Source organism: Thalia democratica, chromosome 6 (genome assembly GCF_965202585.1).
Source record: "Thalia democratica chromosome 6, ktThaDemo2.hap1.1, whole genome shotgun sequence".
In the NCBI taxonomy this organism is placed as follows: Eukaryota; Metazoa; Chordata; class Thaliacea; order Salpida; family Salpidae; genus Thalia; species Thalia democratica.
In genome coordinates, this window is record NC_139170.1 from 24,600,499 (window position 1) to 24,621,706 (window position 21,208).

Consider the following 21,208-nt stretch of genomic DNA (forward strand, 5'->3'; position numbering starts at 1 on the left):
AGAGCCAAAGTATGAACATACATATGCCGTAAAACAAGCTAAACTTAACATTAGGGTTTGATCAAACAACTTCGATCATCAGACCACATGCATTCGGTTTACTAAGAGCCGGGTTTTGTTTTTATTGAAACTTGTCAGTGAGTCGCTGCTGAAAAAACCTGCAGTTTTCAATCTACAAACAGTTTGTCAGTTTTACTAGGAAGTTTTCGACTGAAGGTTTTTTTTGGTTACGACTGACTGAAGAATTTAAATACAAACAAAACCTAGGTCTCAGTCTACCGAATGCATGTGGTCTGATGATCGAAGTTGTTTGATAAAACCCTAATGTTAAGTTGAGCTTGTTTTACAGCATATGTATGTAAAATTTTATCTCACATTAAACGGTTGTATTATTAATTTTTTTTAAGATTTCTAAAACATAAAATAATAATAGATTTATAATCAATATTCACGTTCAATATTTGAAATATCCTCATAAATTCAATATTAATTACAGCGGGTTTGGATGCATGATATTCCTAGAATAAAATTTCAAAATGACCAGCACGTTCTGCTTCGAGTCATCAATTATCAACAATCTACTGATGTTCACTGTCATTTAATTTGTAGCAATGTTCCAACACATCCTATAAGTTTTTTTTTATATATAATTAGGGTTGCCAAAAAACCTGGAATTTAGGTAAAAAACCTTGAAGTACGTTGATTTTTGAACAAAATTACGCAAAAAACCTTGAATTTATAAATGTTAACTATTGAGATTTTGACTAAGAACAAAAATATATATCATATAGATTTTTTATAATACAGTAACCTACCAACTAGGTACGCACTATGAACACCGCGCAAATGTGCGTAACCAACCGGCGGTGCGTACCTAGACATTTTTTGTCTTCAATTACATACATTAAGCCTAATACAAACGTGTTTAATATGTTTGTATATTTATAATTACATTTTTATTCAACCAACAAAGTTTTTTAATCTATCTTGTGTTTCCTTTAACCTTAAAAAAACTATATAGATTGTACATATAATTAATTACTAGTTTGTAAAAGATTATTACTAGTTCCTAAAAAATAAACATTTATGAAAAAAATGATCATGTATTTTTCAAATTGTGATTTTTCAAAATACATATTTAACGGTTAAAAAATTTACTCCTGCTTACTTAATATTAAGTGTTTTTTTTTGCATTTAACTTGTTGTCTTGGTAGAAAACACATCAGTAAAGAACAAAATGGTGTGGTGCTCATAGTAGATTGTGGTTTCTATAGTCAGTATTGGCAGTATTGGAATTAAGAAAGAGTGTTTAACAACTTTATTAATTTTATAAGCTAAATTTTGCTTATTTTGTTTATATGTGTTTATCATGGTTACCACAATATCAGGTCACTTAGGTTCTTATTTGCACTGTTCATTATTTCTTTATCTAAATTTTATATGACTTTTAAGTATTTTTATATTCTAATGTTTTAATCGTAGGTAATGCAAAATTAAATTGTGCTGTTCGTTATTTTTGCGAAATAAATATTTGTTTTAAATATTTAATCTGATATAAAATTATAAGTTCATAACTTATTTTATGGTTCCTTAAGTTTTAATATATTAAAGTGTAATCCAGTATAACTTATTTTAAAACATAAAAGTTGTATATAAATACTTTAAAGTTTTTTTGTTTTTATGTCTAAGTAAAACGAAATTGAATTTTGAACACAGCGTTTTTCAGCTAAAAAGTGTGTCCCATACCGTCAGAGAGACCTAGTTGGTAGGTTGCTGTACTTCAGAATTTATTTTTTTGTAAAACGTATTTAAAGTAGCACTACAGTATCTTTTCATTATTTTTATACTAGTTAAGACAACTTATAAGCTTAAACTTAGTTTATACTAAAGATGGACAAAAAAAAAACTTGAACTTTAAAATCCTCGAAGAAATTCAGAAAACCTGGAAAATATTTTCGAAAAACCTTTGGCAACCCTGAATTATTGATTATTCAAAAAATATTACACAAAATATTATTTGTCTTAAAGTGTTTCCTACATAATGTTTTAAACATCATATGTTTCAATCTTAATCAGTTTATGAATTTTGTTCTCAAAAGTGTTAATAAAGTAATTAAAGCTGTTTTATGAATGAAATACATATTTTTTTCAAGTGCTATCTAAGTCCAATTAGAAAAAACTAGGAAATATGTAATTTAAGTATTAAGTCTTATTTTATACCAGGTTTATTAACTTTGTTGGAAAACGAATCAAAGGAGTTTTTGTAGTATAAGTGTAGGGTTTTTTCTAAAAAAAATATTTGTAAACTAAAAATTATTTAGTAGTTATTCTTACCAAGTCTCATTTTTAGGGTTTGAAGCTACTTATTCTTTCAGGGAAATAAACTCTAAATCTCTCTTATTTTAAATTTAACAAGAACTTTCGTTTATAGCTTTTTCATGTCATTTTTTATTTATGAAAAATAGTTACTAATGTTCCTAGAAAAAATAAATAACCAAGCACTTATACTAGGGGTTGGCAACTTTTCTAGATATAGTGCTTATCTAAAGATTTACCAGAAAGAATCTTATTCAGGCTTGATTTATTAAAAAAAGCAGCCCGCGTTATTTTGAAGCATTGCATAAATTGAAAAAAAATTCTAACAGTAAAATTTCTTTCAAATGCTCAATTAAATATAATATTGTATAATAACATAAAACTTAAGCCTAACTTAAAAAAGTGTGTTTCTCTTAGAGTGTATCTTATAGAATGCCATTAACTTATTTATTGATAGATATTCTTAAAATTCGATTCGTTGATTAAAAACTATAAGAAATAGTTAATAAAAAGAATAATAAAAAATAAGTATACACTTTTTTTATAATATTTTTGTATAAGTAGTTATAAATTTCATTGCAAAAACGTTTAGAAATTAAACTCTTTCTTAGAAAATGACTAATTTAGTCTAAATCATTATATTATATTAACAATTATTTTATCCTAAGTTTTTCAAAAACAATCAGATTAAAAATAAATTATTAGAATTTAAAGATCTTGTTGTGTGCAATGTTTTTTAAATAATAACTTACTTTTTGAATTTTTCAATATAGTATTGATAGCTACTTTCGTTAATTTTCACCGAAAAGTATACAAAATCTAAACCGTTTAAAGTTTATGAAGCTTTAAAAATTAAAAAAAATAAATGCAATACAGATTTTTGTTAGTTTAAAATATAGTGTTACTTAACTATAATTTTCTGTTTTTCAGTTTTCAAGAATTTTTTGCCAGAAAGTTTAGATAGTCTTCAAAATAAGATGAAATCTTACTACTCTAATTATAGAAAGTTAGTATTTTAAAAGTTGTAACAGAACTTATTTTTATAAAATGGCTCATATGGTCAATACAAGATTAATTAAACTTTAAAAATATAAGTTCTTAAGTTTTAATATTTATATATTTTTTTTTATAAGATGCAACGTTAAAAGGCGTTAAATCCTGGTGATCCTGATAAGCTAAGCTTATCGGAATATATGCCACAGATGTTTTCGTGTCAAAACTTTATTCCGACTAACGGCATTTCACTGCTCTCAAATAAATTTAAGAACAGATCTACGGAGTCTCAAAGATTAGAGCTGTTCTTAGAGATTTTTTGAGACTCCGTAGATCTGTTCTTAAATTTATTTGAGAGCCGTGAAACGCCGTTAGTCGGAATAAAGTTTTGACACAAAAACATCTGTGGTATATTTTTTATATATATTAAACGAAAAAAACAAATCGCTCAAAATATTCAGTCCTGGGACCTGGTGCGCGGAAAAACCTTTTGGTCATCGAGTCGCACACCACTCGGGTACCTTTTAACGTCTTGTCCAGGACATAAATGTGTTAGAACTCTTGTTACTTGATTTTAATTAATCTTTTTGATAAAAAAGGCTTGTATATTGAGTTCTTTAATTTAAATATTAGCGCTAGTATTCAAGGTGCTTCTGACGAAAGGGTTGTCAATGAAACCTTGAATCCTGGAACTTGATACAATTTTACTGTAAAATAAGGAAATTTTGATCAGATACAAAAAGTCTGATATATGCTGTACTTTTTTCGTATCAACATTTCTAAAGTAGCTTTTCATTGTTTTTTTGAATACTTTTATACATGCTATTCAATACAGTTTTACATCTTTTATTTTATACTAAAAGTGGACAAAAAAACTTTTTTCTTTTAAAAACCTTGAAGAAGTTCAGGTAACCTTGAACAAAAAAAACTCAAAGTCTTTGGCAACCCGGGAGAAAGGAGAAACCAAACCAGTTAATGAAGGAATTAGGAAAGCAATCGGACTCACAAAAGTGTAGCTAGATATATCTTATAAAGTAGGAATGAACAATTAGGTAGAAGTGTTTATTATCTTCAAATTAAAAAAAAAAATTAAAAACTATGTTTCCAACACTTTATCTCCTTGTTGTTAACAGAAAGTTGTAACTTATGATATGCTTAACCATATGGATAGTCTGCCAACCTCGATGACCTCGATAGCCTGCCAACCTCGATGACCTCGATAGCGAACCAACTTTTAATGAACTTAGTAACGCTATTGCTGACATGGCTTTATGGAAAGCACCAGGCAGTGACGGCATACCGACCGACTTGCTACATCATTGGAACTCTTTCTTTAAACATGACATTACAGTTAAATACTAATATAGTAGTACTAAAATAATAAACTTTCTTAAAAACAAGGGATTTAGGTCGGATTGAAACAATCACAGGACGTTAACCTTTTTAAAGTTTCTGGTAAAAACTGTGTAGGTAAATAAATTTATCTTCTCTAAAGTTTTCGTCAGGATGCTTAGATCTCGGCCTTTAAATAAAAATTAAAAAAACTAAAGTCCTAAGCCAAGGAACAGATGCTCTATCATAAATCAATGGCAAGGACATCTTAAATGTAAAATAAAAACTTTGTATACCTTACCTTAGATGTTGCGCTAAATGTATCATTGGACAGAAAAATAAACTGTCGCATTACTAAGACGTTAGGCACATTTTCTCGACTGAGTGCAAGAGTTTGGAATAACCAAAACTTAAGCATTTACTCAAATTCTAAGTTCGTTTTAGATTTTGCTTTCTGCAAGCTCTACTTTTGTTATTTTAGTTGTAGTGAAGTTTACCATTATACTAGTAGTATTGGAAATAAAAAAAGTTATTATATTAAAATGTCAATTTAGATCAGAAAAATTGCTCATATATATATATTTTCATAAATTACATGTGAATATATATATATAAAGCAGCCTTTCACAAGTTAAAAAAAAAACTTGGTTTTGGTTGGTTAAATTGGTTAAAATTTTGAATTTTTTTTTCTGGATTATTATCGTATACAATTATGACAAAAGTTAAATTGTTTTAAAGTTTATTACTTAACAATTGTTTCACGCTAGTGCGATGATCACAAGTAAAAAGGCTCCTTAATTGTGAAGCTCTTTAAAAATTTATTGTCAAAACTTCAATATATTTATTAGCATATAAGTCGAATCTACAAGATTGTACTACATAAGCCAGTCTTCCATTAACAAAAGTTCATATGACAATCTGCGAGCTGGTTTCGTTTTTATTTTCGATGAACTGTTGTATTTTAAAACCAAACGTACTTAAGTACTTTCGCACTGTAATGAATGTGCGAAAGAGGAAGAACCGGGTCACATATTTTCACATGGATTGTTGTGATGGTCAAGCGGTGCAGTCTAGTTAAATGACGGCATAGCATCTTAGTATTGCTGAAGATAGCCTAAGTAACTACTAATTAGCAAGTCTTGTAAATATAATTGTGAAAAAATTAACAGATGCGGTTTAAGATAATTAGGAATTTCTGCAAAAATGCAAAATAAAGCAAGGTTTACTAAATTATTTTTAGTTAGTTTTTTTAACTTCTGTTAGCTTGAGTTTAAGACCTTTTAGTTGTCATATATGTACTTTTTTCATAACTAAACGTGAAAATAGAGAGTTTCTCTATTTGTAGGTGTTAGTAAAATTTAGCAAAACACAACGTATTTTGTGATATAGTTGTTTCACTAGTCTAAAAGACAAGATCAGCTCATTCATTTTGTCAACAAAAAATATATCGAAAATAAGAAAATTAAAAATCTTAACTAACATGACCTTACTAAATTAACCAGTTTTTAAACAGATACAATATGATGGTATAAACCAGGAGTCGACAAACTACGTCCCGCCAAGCTAAAATTTTTGACCCGCCACGTGCTTTTTAGCTACAGTCATCTAACAAAAATAAAGTAAAGGCACATTAATTATTTTGTAATAAAAGTTAAAAAATTATTATTTTTGATGGTAAGTAAACTGATCTCTAGTTTGTATTTAATACATTAAGTATTTGATCTTATATTTATATCTGTTTGTCGAAAAATACAAATTATCAAAAATATTGTGTCCCGCAAAAAGTTTTTATTTTTAAACTTTGCCTGTTTCTCATAAAAGGTTGCCAAATCCTGTTCTAAACATTCAAAATTTAATAAGAAAAGAGATTGAAAAATGTTACCAATTACCGTGAACGCTTAGATTTTGATTTAGCCTTGCCATTTAGTTGTTTACTATGTTACAAAGAGTGCAGCCGTTTCTTAAGCTTTTTGTTTTTGACAGAATTTCCCAGCTAACCTTAAAGTTCAGTCTCAGTCTACCGAAACTTGTTGTCTGATGATCGAGTTGGCATGATCAGCCCTTTTGTTAAACTTAGCTTGTCTCACGGCAAACGAAAGTCCAGGCTTCTGCTCTGCAGACTTTCGCCGGTGTTTTTTGTTGACTAACCTTTGAGTATACATTTTATCATACGTCACAAAATACTTCAAAATAGCTTGGATTTACTAGCATTCAAAACGTTTATGTCTCTTGTATCTGCCTTTAAACGTTTAATCCGATGACCCAACGAATTTTATAATGTTCCATACGTTAGAAGTAAAACAGGATAATAAATATAAAAATAAAAACTATTATACGTGAGTTTTAAGTTTATTATTTTACAATCAAACTGTCTTCATAAACCATATTCAATCTATAACGTTAGTTAAGCTGGCAAACATGATGTTCATCGCAAAAACTGTTTAGCTAATATTTAGTTGAATAAATAAATACATTTTCTAAACTCAAAATTCGCCCAGATTTCATAATTCTTCACAAACATTACACGTTGATACTGAGTCGATAACAAAGACATTTAATCGAAAAGCTATAGATTTGTTGTAATTTACAGATTTATTGCGTAATAACACCTGTATATATTATATAAATTCTTATTCACATTAATTTTGTATTGATACTGATGATAGCTTGGATGGTAAAACTTGAAACGTACGTAAATTAGTGTTTTTTATACATTTAAGTTGAAAATAAAAAAAATAAAAAAACCTGTTGTAACTAAACTAAATTTTTTAATAAACTTGTAGCAGAGGATCTCAAGCTGTAGATATCGCCTCAATAGGACAAATGTTCGTGTATTTGGACCCAAGCGTTCAAGGAGGCACTTATTATAGAGTTTCCATCAGAAAAATGCTACAGAAAGAAATATTTTCTGTTAGTTGCTTTTTTAGTAATTAAGTATGTAAAGTATACACTACACAGCATTTCAAAAATAAATTTCAATCAATAACTAAGATTTTCTATCTTTAGTTTTTTTTTCTCATTTTCATAAAGAAATGAAGGTTAAAACATAGAGATAAAAAAAATTATGATTTAATTTATATATTTAAAGTCTATAACTCTTAATACATACAATTATTACCATTTAAAAAAATAAATAATCATCTTATTTAATTTTCTGTATTAATAGGTTTTGCTGGTAGATTTTGGAAATATTAAAGAAGTACCTAAGACATGCTTGTTGCACTTTAACCAGCTTTTTAAGTTGACACCCATTCAGTCTTTATCATGCGATGTGAAACGTTCTCATAATTGTTAGTATTTATATTTACAAATTTTATAAAACTTACTTGTTAGTGTAATTCAGTGGCTTTCACGGTGTGCACTGGTGTACGGTACTGTCGATAGAAATTATTTTACTGTTCTCAAAAAATTAAGTAGGGTGAAATGTTTCATTAGCGAAGCTAATTTTGTCTATTTCCTTTAGATAAAACTAATTAAAACATAATTTAAAAGATCTTAACACGTTATTTGTGTATAAAGATTCTAAAATATTAAAGTTTTGTATTTTAATAACAGGGTTGCCACTTTAGTTCACAATTTTGGCAAAAATAACTTGGAGTTTGAGAAATTTTGATCAAAAAACTTGGAAAAACCAGGAATTTTTTATAATTTTAACATCTTCAGTGGTGAAATTTTGATTTGACACAAAACACATATAAAGTAACTTTACAGTATCTTTTCTATGTTTTTCTACTGCTTAACATAGTTTATTGTATAGATATTAACTTAAAACTAAAAATACACCCAAAAATGTGTACTTTTAAAAACCTGGAAGAAATTTAGAAATTCTGGAAAAGAAAAAATTAAAAAACGAGTGGAAACCCTGTAATAACTTGTGTTTTTTATAGTCTAGTGTGCACCGAATTTATTGTACAGTAATTTATTTTTCACAATTTACGGAAAAGTTGAAAACAACTGGTGTAATCTATCAATTTACTGTTTTATCTTATTCTTTTGTGGTATATAATTTTAACGATGTTAGTAGTTTTTTTTTTAGTTATAAAGAGTTTTAGTTTCTAATTATTTTACAGTGGAAATTGAAGTTGGAGGGATATATGAAGCCAAGTTTTATACTAATAACAATAAAAGTATGCCATTTCAACTTCTCCGCAAATGCAATACAACCGCACATTTACCGTTTACTGAAACACAAAATTTAAACTCTTCCTTTATGTACCCTCCACAAAATAACGGAGTTTTTATGTGGCACCTTATGTCTATGCCACCTAATGTCTTGTATCCGCCATCTTTTTACCACCTAAACAATCAAGAGTACATAACAACTCCCTTTCATCAAACCTACTTACCCCACACGCCTTTTATAACTAACCAAACCAGCTTAAAACGTCCTTAGTCTAATCTACCACAACTCACGCAACTAAACTTTGGTACTTAACAATCTAATTATGTCCCCTTTTGAGTTTGTAATATTTTTTTGTAAAAATGTTTAACACTTTTAATTAAAACTATGTGAATTCGTTGTTAAGTTAAAACATATCAGGAAATTATTTTTCGTTCTATTTCTTCCGTCTTTGAATTATTTGGTTTTGTTAATAATATTTTAAATGTGTTTAACTTTGCTCTTATATTTTGTATGAAGGTTTTTTCGTTTTGTTTCATTACTTAAAATCTATAAAACTGAGTTGTAATAAAATCATTGCACTGACTAAACAGTCAAATTGACATTTCATTGTTTCAAAATATTCATTTTTTCTTGGTTTATTTCAATTTTCTTTAAAGTCTTTTAAATTATAATAAATCTAATAAGTTTAAAGTATACCAAACTTACATAAGCGTTGTTTTAGACATAAAATTGCTTAACGATTAATTAATTGATTTGTTTACATTAATAAACAGATTAATAAAGACTTATATACAGTAGCTAAACAAAGTAAAATGGATGTATCTTGTAAAATTATTCGAATCCTCTAAAATCAATAAGTAGTAACTTGAAAGTTTGAGTTAATTTTGATAGTTTTTTTTTACCTTGAAGCTTTAATTATCTTTAGTTAATAACTAGTTCGCTATTTGATTACTTGATAACCAGATAACCGTTAAATCTTACCTAAAGTTTATAAAAATAAATTAAGCTGCTTAGTAAATTTGTAAAACGAATACACAATACTTACAGGTTTAAAGCTTAATGTTAATATAAGTTCGTTTGTACTAATTTAACTAATGAATTATTGGTATGTGATATATTTTTTGAATTAATTTACTTTTTCTAACTTACTGTGTTCTTTATACTTTAACGATGACAATTAAAGTTCTCAACGTAAATACAAGGAGAATGATCAATTATAAATTTTATTAATTATACAATGTTTCACTCGCTTGAAACTAGTCAAACGAGATCTTTAGTTGAATAAAGTCTGTAAATTTTTTTTTAAATAAAACATGCAGGAAGACTAGGCTGAACTTGAAATAAAACTAAAAAAAATTAAAACAGAAAACTGAATAAAATCTAAATAAAAGTTATAGTTTAAAGTTACTAATATATGAAAATCAAAATGTTATTATTTTAGTTTATCTAAATCTTGAAACATGTAAGCTACTTAATAATTTTAAAATCTTATAACTCCAAAAAAAAAATAAGTTTACTAACATTTAGCAGCTTTGCGTAATTTGTAAACAACTAACAAAGAAAACAACTCTTAAACTAAAGTATTAGGTCAGGGGTCAGCAAACTGCGGCCCTTGAAGGGTAAATCTGCGGCCCGCGAGCACGTTTTTTTTTGAATGGAATGCGGCCTGCTGAGCGAAAATATATTGTAAGTTTAACTTTTTTTTTATAATAAAAATACTGTAGTTTGTTTAAATTTGATTAGTTTCATTTGAAGTCGCTGTATAACATTTTGAACCAATTAAAAGTCTTCACTGCTTTTAGTTAAAAATGTAAAAAAGACAGATTAGAATTCGAGCTGTGTTTTTTTCTCAGTTCTATAATATATTTCTTCTTACAATAACACATTATGATCTAAAAACAGTCTCAGTAAGTTATTTACATAACACTGATTAAGTAAATTAACAAAATGCAAATGTTTTCCCTTGTGTACAAAACTAATGCACAGTAATAAACAAAAATGTCATTTCTCACAGTTGATATATTTTGTTTGATATGTAACTTGTACTTTGGATATTTATCACTATATTTAAGTGTACACTAAAACATTGAAAATACCATAATACAACGAAATAAGGTTTATTTTCTTTAGATTTTAACACACTTTGAGTGTTGTATAAGCTTTCAGTGCACTTTATGTTAATTCCTATGCACACCAATGTACAGAGATGTTCATTTTAAAACATTTATTTTAGTTAGAGTAAGTTAAACTTAAGCATAATTTTCGATTATAAGTGTTTTTGTATACAATATCTAAGAGTGTAAAGACACATTTAAAACAATAAATATGACATAAATAAATTAGTTTTTTATCAGTATACATTTTTATTTTACAAACAAAACTTTTTGGCAACTAAAGTTAATTTCTTTGCATTGCACACTTATATACACAGCTGCTCTTTTTTTGGAAATACCTATTTAATATAAACTAGATTTAGGGATGATAAATTTGTTGAGTCTGTGTATTATTAGCCAAAATAGTTTAAATTTAAGCAAATAAACATTTTTATCGTTGCCACACACTCAGACTAAGTCAGGCTAATTTATAAACTTTTCGAATATCAGGCCAATTTAGGTATTTTTAGTTTTTGACTTAAATTGTTATTTTTTGTTTAAAAATATAAAGATAGTTTTTTGAACACTCAGGCAGGATTCTTTACTTTGAAGAGTGGCAAGGTAAACTTATTATGTATATTTTGTTCATTTAATAGTTTTGCTTTTAATTCTGATATATTTTAAGTCTAGCAGCTGCTATAATTAAAAATGTTGTTTTTGTTTACATATATATGTGAACAATCATTGTTGCCAAAAACCCTTGAATTTTGAAAAAAACTTGAAATTTGACAATTTAGGCTAAAAAAACCTGGAACTTTAGAATTTTCGAAAAAACCCTTGAGTTTAAAACAACTTTTACATGTAAAGCAATGAAACTTCAACTATACACAAAAGATAAGTATGTTTTTTTGTTCTCAACGATTTATTTATTAAAAATCACGTTTAAAGTCGCCTAACAGTATTTTTATAATGTTGCTATACTATTTTAGATTTTTTTTTTAACTTTAAACTTAATTTTATACTTAATAGACTAAAAAACTTGCACTGTTAAAAACATGGAAGAGTTTCAGAAAACCTGAAAAAAAAAATTAAAAACCATTAGCAACCCTGAAACTGTTTACATTCTTTCTAAGTGTTATAAATAGCACAAATGTTTTTTGTTTGACATATGTTATGTATATGCAACAAAGGAATTTTTTTTTACAAAATAAGTAATAGTGGTGATTTTAAGTACAATGACCACTATTTAAATTTTGCTATCTTTAACACCCCTTGTAGGTAATCAGATTCATATGATTTCGCGGTATAATGTTCTTAACCTTCTCAATAATTGTATGTAAAACCTTATACAGAAATTACCATGTTTATTATTTCAATCACAGTACAGTAACCACTCGCATCTTTACGCACTCATGATGTTACGCACTCTCGTTTAGTTACGCGTTTTAGAATTCTAAAAAATTTAAAAGATGAAAAAATCTTTTTGTACTGCAAAAAATAGGTTTGTTGTATATTTTCAATTTAAAAAATGTTTTTAAATACTAACTCACTTCTCTATATCTTTAGACTTTGTAAACTTATGTTCCTTGAATAATTGATAAATATTTAGTTATACCTCAGTATATTAGAAATTGTGTTAACAATAAAAGATCAAAATTCTGAAAAAAATATGACTGTGTTAAATAATGGAAGTATAATGAAAAAATGAGAGTTTAAAACACAAATAAATAATACAGCACTCTTGCCCTATATATGAATAAACATCTAAAAAAGAAATCTAATGAAACTTCCCAGCAAAAAGTAGCTTTGATACTTTATAAATAAAGAGCTTATACTTATCACAAATCTTTATTTTTTTACTAAACATATCACTAATTTTATATTTCTTGAAATTTTCTTATTATTAGAATTAGTAAATTTTTCTACAAGTATTATTTAAAAATTTATATTAACTAACTCTTTTTTTTTTAAACATGTATAGTTTTATCTTTTGCTTTCATATTTATAAATAAAGCAAACAAATTGTTAAAAGTTTGAAAGTCCCCAAACTGCTTTTAACTAGAAGCAATGTCATAAAACAGCCATAATAGTAAGTATATTTGATACCTCTCGTATCTTTACGATCTTTCGTATTTTTACGCATTTTTTCTGTGGACACAATGTGCGTAAATAAGCGAGAGGTTACTGTAATTAACTAAAATGGAATTTTTTTACAACATAATTATTTTGTTTGACATGTATTTTATACCTAAGTTTCTCTTATGAATGTTTTATCGCTACATGTTATATTTGAGTGTACTCAAAAATATTTAGAACAAAACAATAAAAATAAATAGTGTTTAATTCATTTTGGTTTTGACACATTTGATGTTACTAGAAGTTTCTGTGTATTTTAAATTCATTTCTACGCACACCAATGTACAGAGGTGGTCATTTTTAAACTACATTTTTAAATAATACTTTTACTAAATTAGTAAAAATACCTCAAACAAATATTCTCAGATGAGCAGCATTTGTTATTGCTTTCATCTTAATAGATCGATTTAAGTCCTAATTTGATTTATTTGACTTTGAAATGTCAGAAATTGCCTAAAAGCAACTTTTTGCTGTCACTGAAGAATTTAACAAAAACATTATACTACCACCACCACAAGTTCTTTTAAAAAATCTCAAATCTAAACGGTGTCACGTTTTAAGTATTTACTTTTGCTACTTATAACATATCCTTGACAAATTTTTTGATAAGTATGTAGTCACTGAAGATAACATTTGCTTTGTTAAAACTGACTTAAGCAATTTGTTTTTTTCGTTTTTCGCAACAACTCCTTATTAACGTTTTGTGAGTCTTATAAATCGTCTTATATTTCTAATTTACTCTTTTTATAAGCAATATTTTCATTGCAGATAAAGCAATAAATAATTGCTACAATTATCAATAAAAAATAAATTATTGTACTTAATTAATGGCCTAACAAATTTTTATACTTTTGGTAAGAGTATTCAAGAAACTTAACTGTCCATTCGAGCTGACTTATAACATTTTTTTTGCTGTATATATTTATTTCATTGTCAAAAAACTTCGTTATTTCTTTATTTCGTGAGTTTTATTTAAAACAGGGTTACCAAACAAACAAGCTAGTTGAAAAACTCCCACTTGCTTAAACCTATTTAAGACACTTTAGAAAGCTTAGGTGTACGTGTGATTTTTTTTATTTCAAATACTTTGAATAAATCTTTGAATTCTCAGAATAGTTTTTATGACTGTATTGAAATTTAATAATTATAATTTTTTACTTTTCGTTTTAAATAGTTTGTACTTTTTATGATGATACTTTAGTTAAGTATTAAAGCTTTTGTTTTTTCAAAGCATGTTTTAAACATTTTTAACTTTTAATAAACTCTGGCTCTTTTTATGTGATTCAGACGTTTTTGCTTTTAAAGTGGCAACCATGTAAAGGAATAATTGATTATTAATAAGGTATTTTATTAAAGTATTCTATCATTAATTATGTTAAAAAGTTGTTATATTTTTTATATAACATATATATTTCAATTTTTTTTAGTTAACTAGCTACTAAATTTTCAAACGCACAACTTATATAAAACGTAAAACTATTTTTGACACTTTACATTTTTTAAAATATGAAAAAGTGGTTGACCATATTAAACATGTATAAAAGTGACTAATAGATGGTTTTCAAGCTTGATTTTTAAAGAGAGTTAGATAGTAAGTAAAATAAAAAATACATTAAGTTAATCTTATAAACTTTAAAAGATAGTACATAGTTTATTAAGTTTTGAGTATATTAATCTATGAAAATTTTATTCCATATATATGTATAATTTAAATAGGTATTCAATGTGTAGCTAAAAGTCATTAAAAATATAAAACTGAATAAAAGTAAAAGTTATTTATTAGTGTCACTAAAACTGCGGCCCGCGAAGATTTTGGAAACTTGAAATTTGGCCCGCGAGCACCAACTGCCTGCCGACCCCTGCATTAGGTTAAATTTACTTGTTTAAAAAGTTTGACTATTGTATTTTGACGTAATTATGTATTGGTTTAAATATTTGCTTGTACAAGTTAAAACAGTGATGTACTTATCAAAATGACTTCAAGTTTTAAAATAAAGCTTTTTAAAATGTACACATGAACATATTAATTCGCTCCTTTTATTTAAAGAAGTTCCCCCGCCAGCGTTCGCTATTTCCATCTTTTCATAGGTGCAGATTCTCTCAGGGTTGCCACTCGGTCAAGAAAAGTCAGGAAATCAGGAAAAGTCAGGAAAACTTTTAAAAAATCACAAAAGTCAGGAAAAAATGGGGGGTTTTGAAAAAAAGTCAGGAAATTTGATAAAATTTAAAAAAGAAAGTCAGATTTTGTCAGTTTAAATTTACAAAATTCCTTGTTTTCCAAAGCCTTCAAATGGTAAAATTAATTAAAAGACCTTTAAAGTCAGAAAAAAATTCCAAAATTTTCCTAGAAATTTACAAAAATATTTAATTATATTTCCAATGCCTTCATCTGGTATAAATTAGAAAAATATTCTTTATAAAACTGCAATAATTTTCTATTAACATATTAAACAAGTACCCTACTTGAACAAGCAGATTTTGTAAGATTTTTAGTATTGATGGTCTTTAGCAAGGACACTTCCATAGTGAAACTGTGGTATATACACAAAAGTTTATCTAGCATAATTTTAGAATCAAAGTGTTTTTTGTTTAAGTAAATAATTGAGTTCTTTATAACTAAGCAGTTAGTTTAGTATTTTATGTAACAAGTTAACATATACTTTACATCTTTATATTTTTGAAAAAATATATAGATGACAAAGTTCCTTACATGTCTAGATACATTCATGCTAGTAAATGCTAAAAAATTGTGTCTTTTTTCAGACAAGCTGTGTTTTTAAGGTAATAATTCAAGTATTTTGCTGATAGAGCTGTTTATTACAAACATCAATCATACACAGATGGTTTAAGTGATGTACTGGAAGTTTGATGATAGAATTCAGCAAAAAACTGTTGTTTTTAACCTGTATTAAAATTAGATTGAAAGCTTTATATAGTTTCAAGTGTTAGATTATGTATTTTAGATTAAGTTTAATTTAAGAGTTTGATTTAGAAAAGTCAGGAAAATTTTGGTAAAAAGTCAGGACAAAGTCAGGAAATTTTTCTCAGCTAGATGAGTGGCAACCATGTTCTCTGCGGTTTCCTTATATGCCCGATGTTGGGTAAAATTTCCCATTTAATGTTGTAGTTAGTGTTGCTGCGTTTTAGCTTCCAAATATATTTGGACAGTTCGGCTCCGTTTTCCCTGTAAACTTTCACACCACTTTTATGTCTACACCACCTTGTTTTAAAAGTTCCTCCCGTGCTCCCTACATATTGCTTTATTTCTTTTTTTTTTTCGCAACCGTAGCTTTATATATAACGTTCTTGGTTAAGCATTTGTTTTTTAGTGGGCATAAGTTCTTGTTTTTACAATTACATAGTGGCTCTTCTTTGTCATTTTTTTCTTGTTATTTTTTTTTTTTTTGTCCTTGAATTAACATTTTTATGTTGCTCATACAACTGTACGCCAACTTACGGTAGTTTTTATTTATTAACTTGTTTAGACTGTTGCTTTGATTAAAATGCTTGTTGATTAATTCAAAAAACATTTTTCCTATATTTGTTTTTACTGATTCGCAAAATGGTGGGTTGAAATAAATTATTTTTTTTGTTCTGTTTCTTTTCTGTTTGATAAAATCTTCCTTATAAGGCAGTTTATGTTTAAAATTTGATTTGTTTAAAGCGTTTTGGTATGTGCATATATTTTGGTCAAACATATTTCTGTTTTAAGATAATTTAATCAGTCTATTTTCTATCGTTGCCAGTAAGTTCTTTTTAATGATTTTAAGATGATTGGAGTTTCTATTAATGAACATAATTTCAGTGTTTTCTTTTTTGTACGGTCTAAATTAATTGTTTGAAAGGTCTAATGTTATGTCCAGAAAGTTGCATATAGATGCACCGGTATCTATCGTTATTTTAAAACCAATGTCTCTGAATATTTCTTTTTTTTTTTTTCTTTTTGTTTTCTAAATCTTGGTTGTTTTTTGGTTGGATAATTGCAAGGCCGTCGTCTCTATACAAGCCGATCTCTTTAATATCATAAAGAGATTCAAGCTTGCTCAATGCAAATAGTCCTATTAGATCGCATAACTCGGCACCGAAGAAGGAGCCCATGGGAACGTCGAATAGGTTGCTGTTGTCTTTATTAAATAAATGACAAAGCACAACCATGAGCTGGAAATATTAGTCGATGGTTATAAAACCGCGCTGATTAAACCATGTCCGCTCGGATGGCCTGGTAGCACCGGCGGAACAGCCTCGAAGTCACTTGCGACCCTTATAGTCGCAAGGCTCTGGCTAGTTTTCTTTACTGCGTTGCGCTTACTTGTGCGTCTATCATTCATCTTAATTTAAACTCTTACTTACAGAATTACAAATATTAGAATAACAAAATGAATATGAGAATAAGTATCAATAACAAATATCAATAACAGTTACTACACCAATTATCTTAAACAAAACTTAATATTAATTATTAGCTATAGAAACTTTAACCTTAAATATCACGAAAATAGTACTAATAATCACTAATAAATGACTAATTTTATCACAAATGATAAATAATGAAATAATAAATAACAACTATAATATTACTGAATGGTCGTGAAATTTCATTTCGTTTTTACTTGATTAACTTATTTCTGATGTCATTATAAGGCTGTATAATTTAGAAAGTTTAAGTTTTTTTATAGTTTCTTTAATTTTAAAATTTACCACATTATAATTTATTTGAAAATGTAATTTTTTACCAATAACTTTTAGGTTTGAATTTAAATTTTAAGTAGAAAAAAGTCTTTTGAACACAGCGTTTTTCGGCTTAACCGGCGGTTCGTAGTTAAGTGGCAGTTTACTGTAATTTGTTGCTGAACAAAAAAAAAATGCTACGACACTGAAAAAAGTCTAGACCAGAGTTGGTAAAATGCTAATAGTTACTATGGTAATTCAGCAATGAAGCAAATAAACTTTGGTTTGTTTTAAGTTAGTAATTTCACGCTCGAGTAAACAAAGCAGAGCTTTTTAACATGTCTAGACTCTAGACCCACTCTTAGAAATGTATTTTCACTATAACTAAATAAGTATCTGTGTTTTTTTTTGACTCTGTAACAACAAATCAGTAATTCTCACCAGGTAATTACGAAGGAACTTATTAACAAAAACGTAAGTTTTAAAAGGACGGTTTTTAAATTAAGAATACTTTTCAACCTAAGAGGCAGATAAACTTACAAAAAAAACCTATTCCTTTTACTTTACTAAACTTACTTATTTAGATAATAGACGTGATAAGATTTTATTTTGTAACCTTTCTAAGTTTTGTTTAACTAAGTTTTCGCTTTTTTTAGTTTGTTTTAAGTATATTGCTTGTTGTAAACTTTTTAAATGTCTACATATCTCGCATAAACTGTTGTTTAGATAAGTAGCTTCCTTAAACAGCCTAATTCTGATAAACATACAACTATTGTCATTATTAAAAGAACTTTTTTTTTCTTAAAAAAAGTCTACAAATAGCTTAAGCAATGCTCTGTTTATTTTTTTTAAATTAAGTTTAGAAAAAATATATGATATCTTACCAGAAATAGAATCCTTAAATTTAAAGTCTATCGCAAAAATGTTTTCTTTTTAAAATACCTTGCCTAGATAAAAATTAAGAACAAATAAATTCTTGGTATCGCATATAGTAGCCAGTTATAAGGAAAAGGAAACAAACTTAAAAAACCTTTAAAAACAAGTAAACTAAGAAAACTATCTAAAAACTAAATTATTAAAATATTAATAATTAAATAAATATTTAATTATATTAAATTATCTTAAAACCAAAAAACTCTATGTTCAAAGTAACAAACTAAAAATATCAAATTTTTAGATAAAGTAGTAATAATATATTATTTTTTTAAATCTATTGTATAGCAATCTTACTTTTTTAATGTAAAAACTTAAAATTAATTCGTTATCGCGAGTTATTAAAAAGAACTGAATAATTTTTCGTTATTGTTATGCAAACAATTTTTAAATTAAAGTATTGCTTTAATGTGGGTTACTCAAATATAATGATTAGTTTTAAAGATAAAAAAAACATATTAAACAACTTCTTATTAATATTTTTTTTTAAATTGGATTATCTGCTGCTTTATTAATTATTTAGAAATTATTTAAAAATACATCAGACAATTTGTAATACAACAAATAATTGTTTTACTTTTCAGTTCGAATAAAACATGCAAACTTAAAGAACAATAAACAACGTGGTTTAAAGTTGTAAACAATTGACACAGATTTGTTTTTCTGAAATAAAAAGTAAACCATCCTTAAATTTGTTACTAATATTGATGTTTCATTTGTAAATATTAAAAACTAATAAACTAACTACTGCATACGTTAAATAATTGTTACAAAACATTTTCTGTTGCTCTAATGAAATATATTGTTTGGTAAAGAATGTACTAACGTTTTTTTTAACAATAGGAAAGTAGAGTATAAAATAAAAATACTTATTATCAAATGTAAGACTTTGATAGATTATAATATCTAGAGTAAAGAAAAAAAAACGACCACTTTACGACAGAATTGCGCAACTTGATGACTTTGTATGTAACATTGCATTAGCAGTTGTCTGAAACTAGAGTTGAATTAACAATTACTTCTTTTGCTTCAGTCGCTGCAAGTCGACAGTCTAGTTATTTAGATAAGTAAAAGAAAAATCAAAATGCCGTTTAACATGGTAAACTTTGCCCAGGATTTGGCTGTCGGCGGTACTGCTGCAGCCATTTCTAAAACGCTGGTTGCCCCTATCGAACGTGTAAAACTTTTACTCCAAGTTCAAGCTGCATCGAAAGCTATGGCCGGAAAAGAATACAAAGGAATTGTTGACGCATTTGTGAGAATTCCTAAAGAACAAGGTTTTGGCGCATTTTGGAGAGGTAACTTGGCAAATGTTATTAGATATTTTCCTACGCAAGCACTTAACTTTGCCTTTAAGGACACATACAAACAACTATTTTTGGCTGGAGTAGATAAAAACACTCAATTTTGGCGATATTTTGCTGGCAATCTTGCATCTGGTGGTGCTGCTGGAGCAACTGGCTTGTGCTTTGTTTACCCATTGGATTTCGCCCGTACTCGACTTGCAGCTGACGTAGGAAGTGGCAAAGCTCGTGAATTTAGTGGTTTAGGAAATTGTTTGACCACAATAGCTAAACGTGATGGTGTTAAAGGTTTATACCAAGGTTTTTTTGTTTCTATTCAAGGTATAATTGTCTACCGTGCTTCATACTTTGGTACTTATGACACTGTAAAAGGAATGTTACCTGACCCAAAAAATACACCAATTGTTGTAAGCTGGGCTATCGCTCAACTTGTGACAACGGGAGCTGGTATCATTTCTTACCCGTTTGATACAGTCAGAAGACGTATGATGATGCAATCTGGACGTTCCAAAGAAGACTTGATGTACAAGGGAACTGTTGATTGCTGGAAGAAGATTTACAAAAATGAAGGTCAAGGCGCTTTTTTCAAAGGAGCTTTTTCCAACGTTCTTAGAGGAACTGGTGGAGCTTTAGTTTTAGTATTTTATGATGTGTTAAAACAAGCATTGTTTGATTCTTCTGTTCATTAACTTAGTATGATTATTATGAAAGTATTCATAGGTTAGTAGTATTAACCAGCTAAAGTTATAAACAAGCTCTAAAGCTGCTTACCTGTTTTTTTAAATATAAACCTCATAAACAATTTTAAGTTCAAAGCAGTTTGCTGTGCTTTATCTTTTGTCACTTATTGAATAAATTTAAAAAGAGATCAGGTCAATTAAAAACTTAAGTACAACGATTATTTCCACTGTTATGGTTAATGAGCTAAGATGCACATAATGCTTATTAAAAATTTACTACTGCTGTTTCTAAATTGAATTTTGAACTTTTAAAATAAAAAAGAACATAATAAAAAAGTTTAAACTTATATATATTTGCGTATCTTGTATAAAAATTTTTTCTTTTAAAAAAACAGTAATTATACTTATAAAATAGCGAACATGATGAGTATAAACCATAAACCTAACACGCAAAAATTGTTGTGTTTGTATGTTTTTAAAGTTAAATAGTTAACATTAATGTTATCATAGTAATAAAAAAGATATTGTAAGTTTTATACTTTACTAAATTGATTATCGCCAGTCATTACAAAAATGAATACAAGGTCATTGAAAGATGTTTGACGTCATTAAGTCAGTGCTCTATTTACT

The 21,208-nt window shown here is 27.4% G+C and overlaps 2 protein-coding genes across 7 annotated transcripts in view; both read left to right on the forward strand.

Moving 5' to 3' along the window:
• Positions 1 to 9,337, forward strand: part of LOC145838108 (tudor domain-containing protein 1-like) — a 41,694-nt gene extending 32,357 nt beyond the window's left edge. For all 6 annotated transcript variants that reach the window (XM_082945645.1, XM_082945647.1, XM_082945648.1 and 3 more), the window contains 5 exons: positions 497 to 632; positions 3,247 to 3,322; positions 7,425 to 7,551; positions 7,808 to 7,931; positions 8,712 to 9,337. In XM_082945645.1, coding sequence (XP_082801771.1) covers positions 497 to 632; positions 3,247 to 3,322; positions 7,425 to 7,551; positions 7,808 to 7,931; positions 8,712 to 9,034 — 786 coding nt within the window. In that variant the 3' untranslated portion in view covers positions 9,035 to 9,337. The remainder of the gene's footprint in view (positions 1 to 496; positions 633 to 3,246; positions 3,323 to 7,424; positions 7,552 to 7,807; positions 7,932 to 8,711) is intronic.
• A 10,249-nt stretch (positions 9,338 to 19,586) lies between these two features.
• Positions 19,587 to 20,927, forward strand: LOC145837741 (ADP/ATP translocase 3-like). The gene has a single exon (XM_082945178.1). The coding sequence runs from the start codon at positions 19,679 to 19,681 to the stop codon at positions 20,585 to 20,587; it is 909 nt and encodes a 302-aa protein (XP_082801304.1). The 5' UTR covers positions 19,587 to 19,678; the 3' UTR covers positions 20,588 to 20,927.
• The last annotated feature ends 281 nt before the right edge of the window (positions 20,928 to 21,208 follow it).

Coding starts and splice junctions, on each gene's coding strand:
- LOC145837741 (XM_082945178.1), top strand. CDS start 19,679: ATGCCGTTTAACATGGTAAACTTTGCCCAGGATTTGGCTGTCGGCGGT.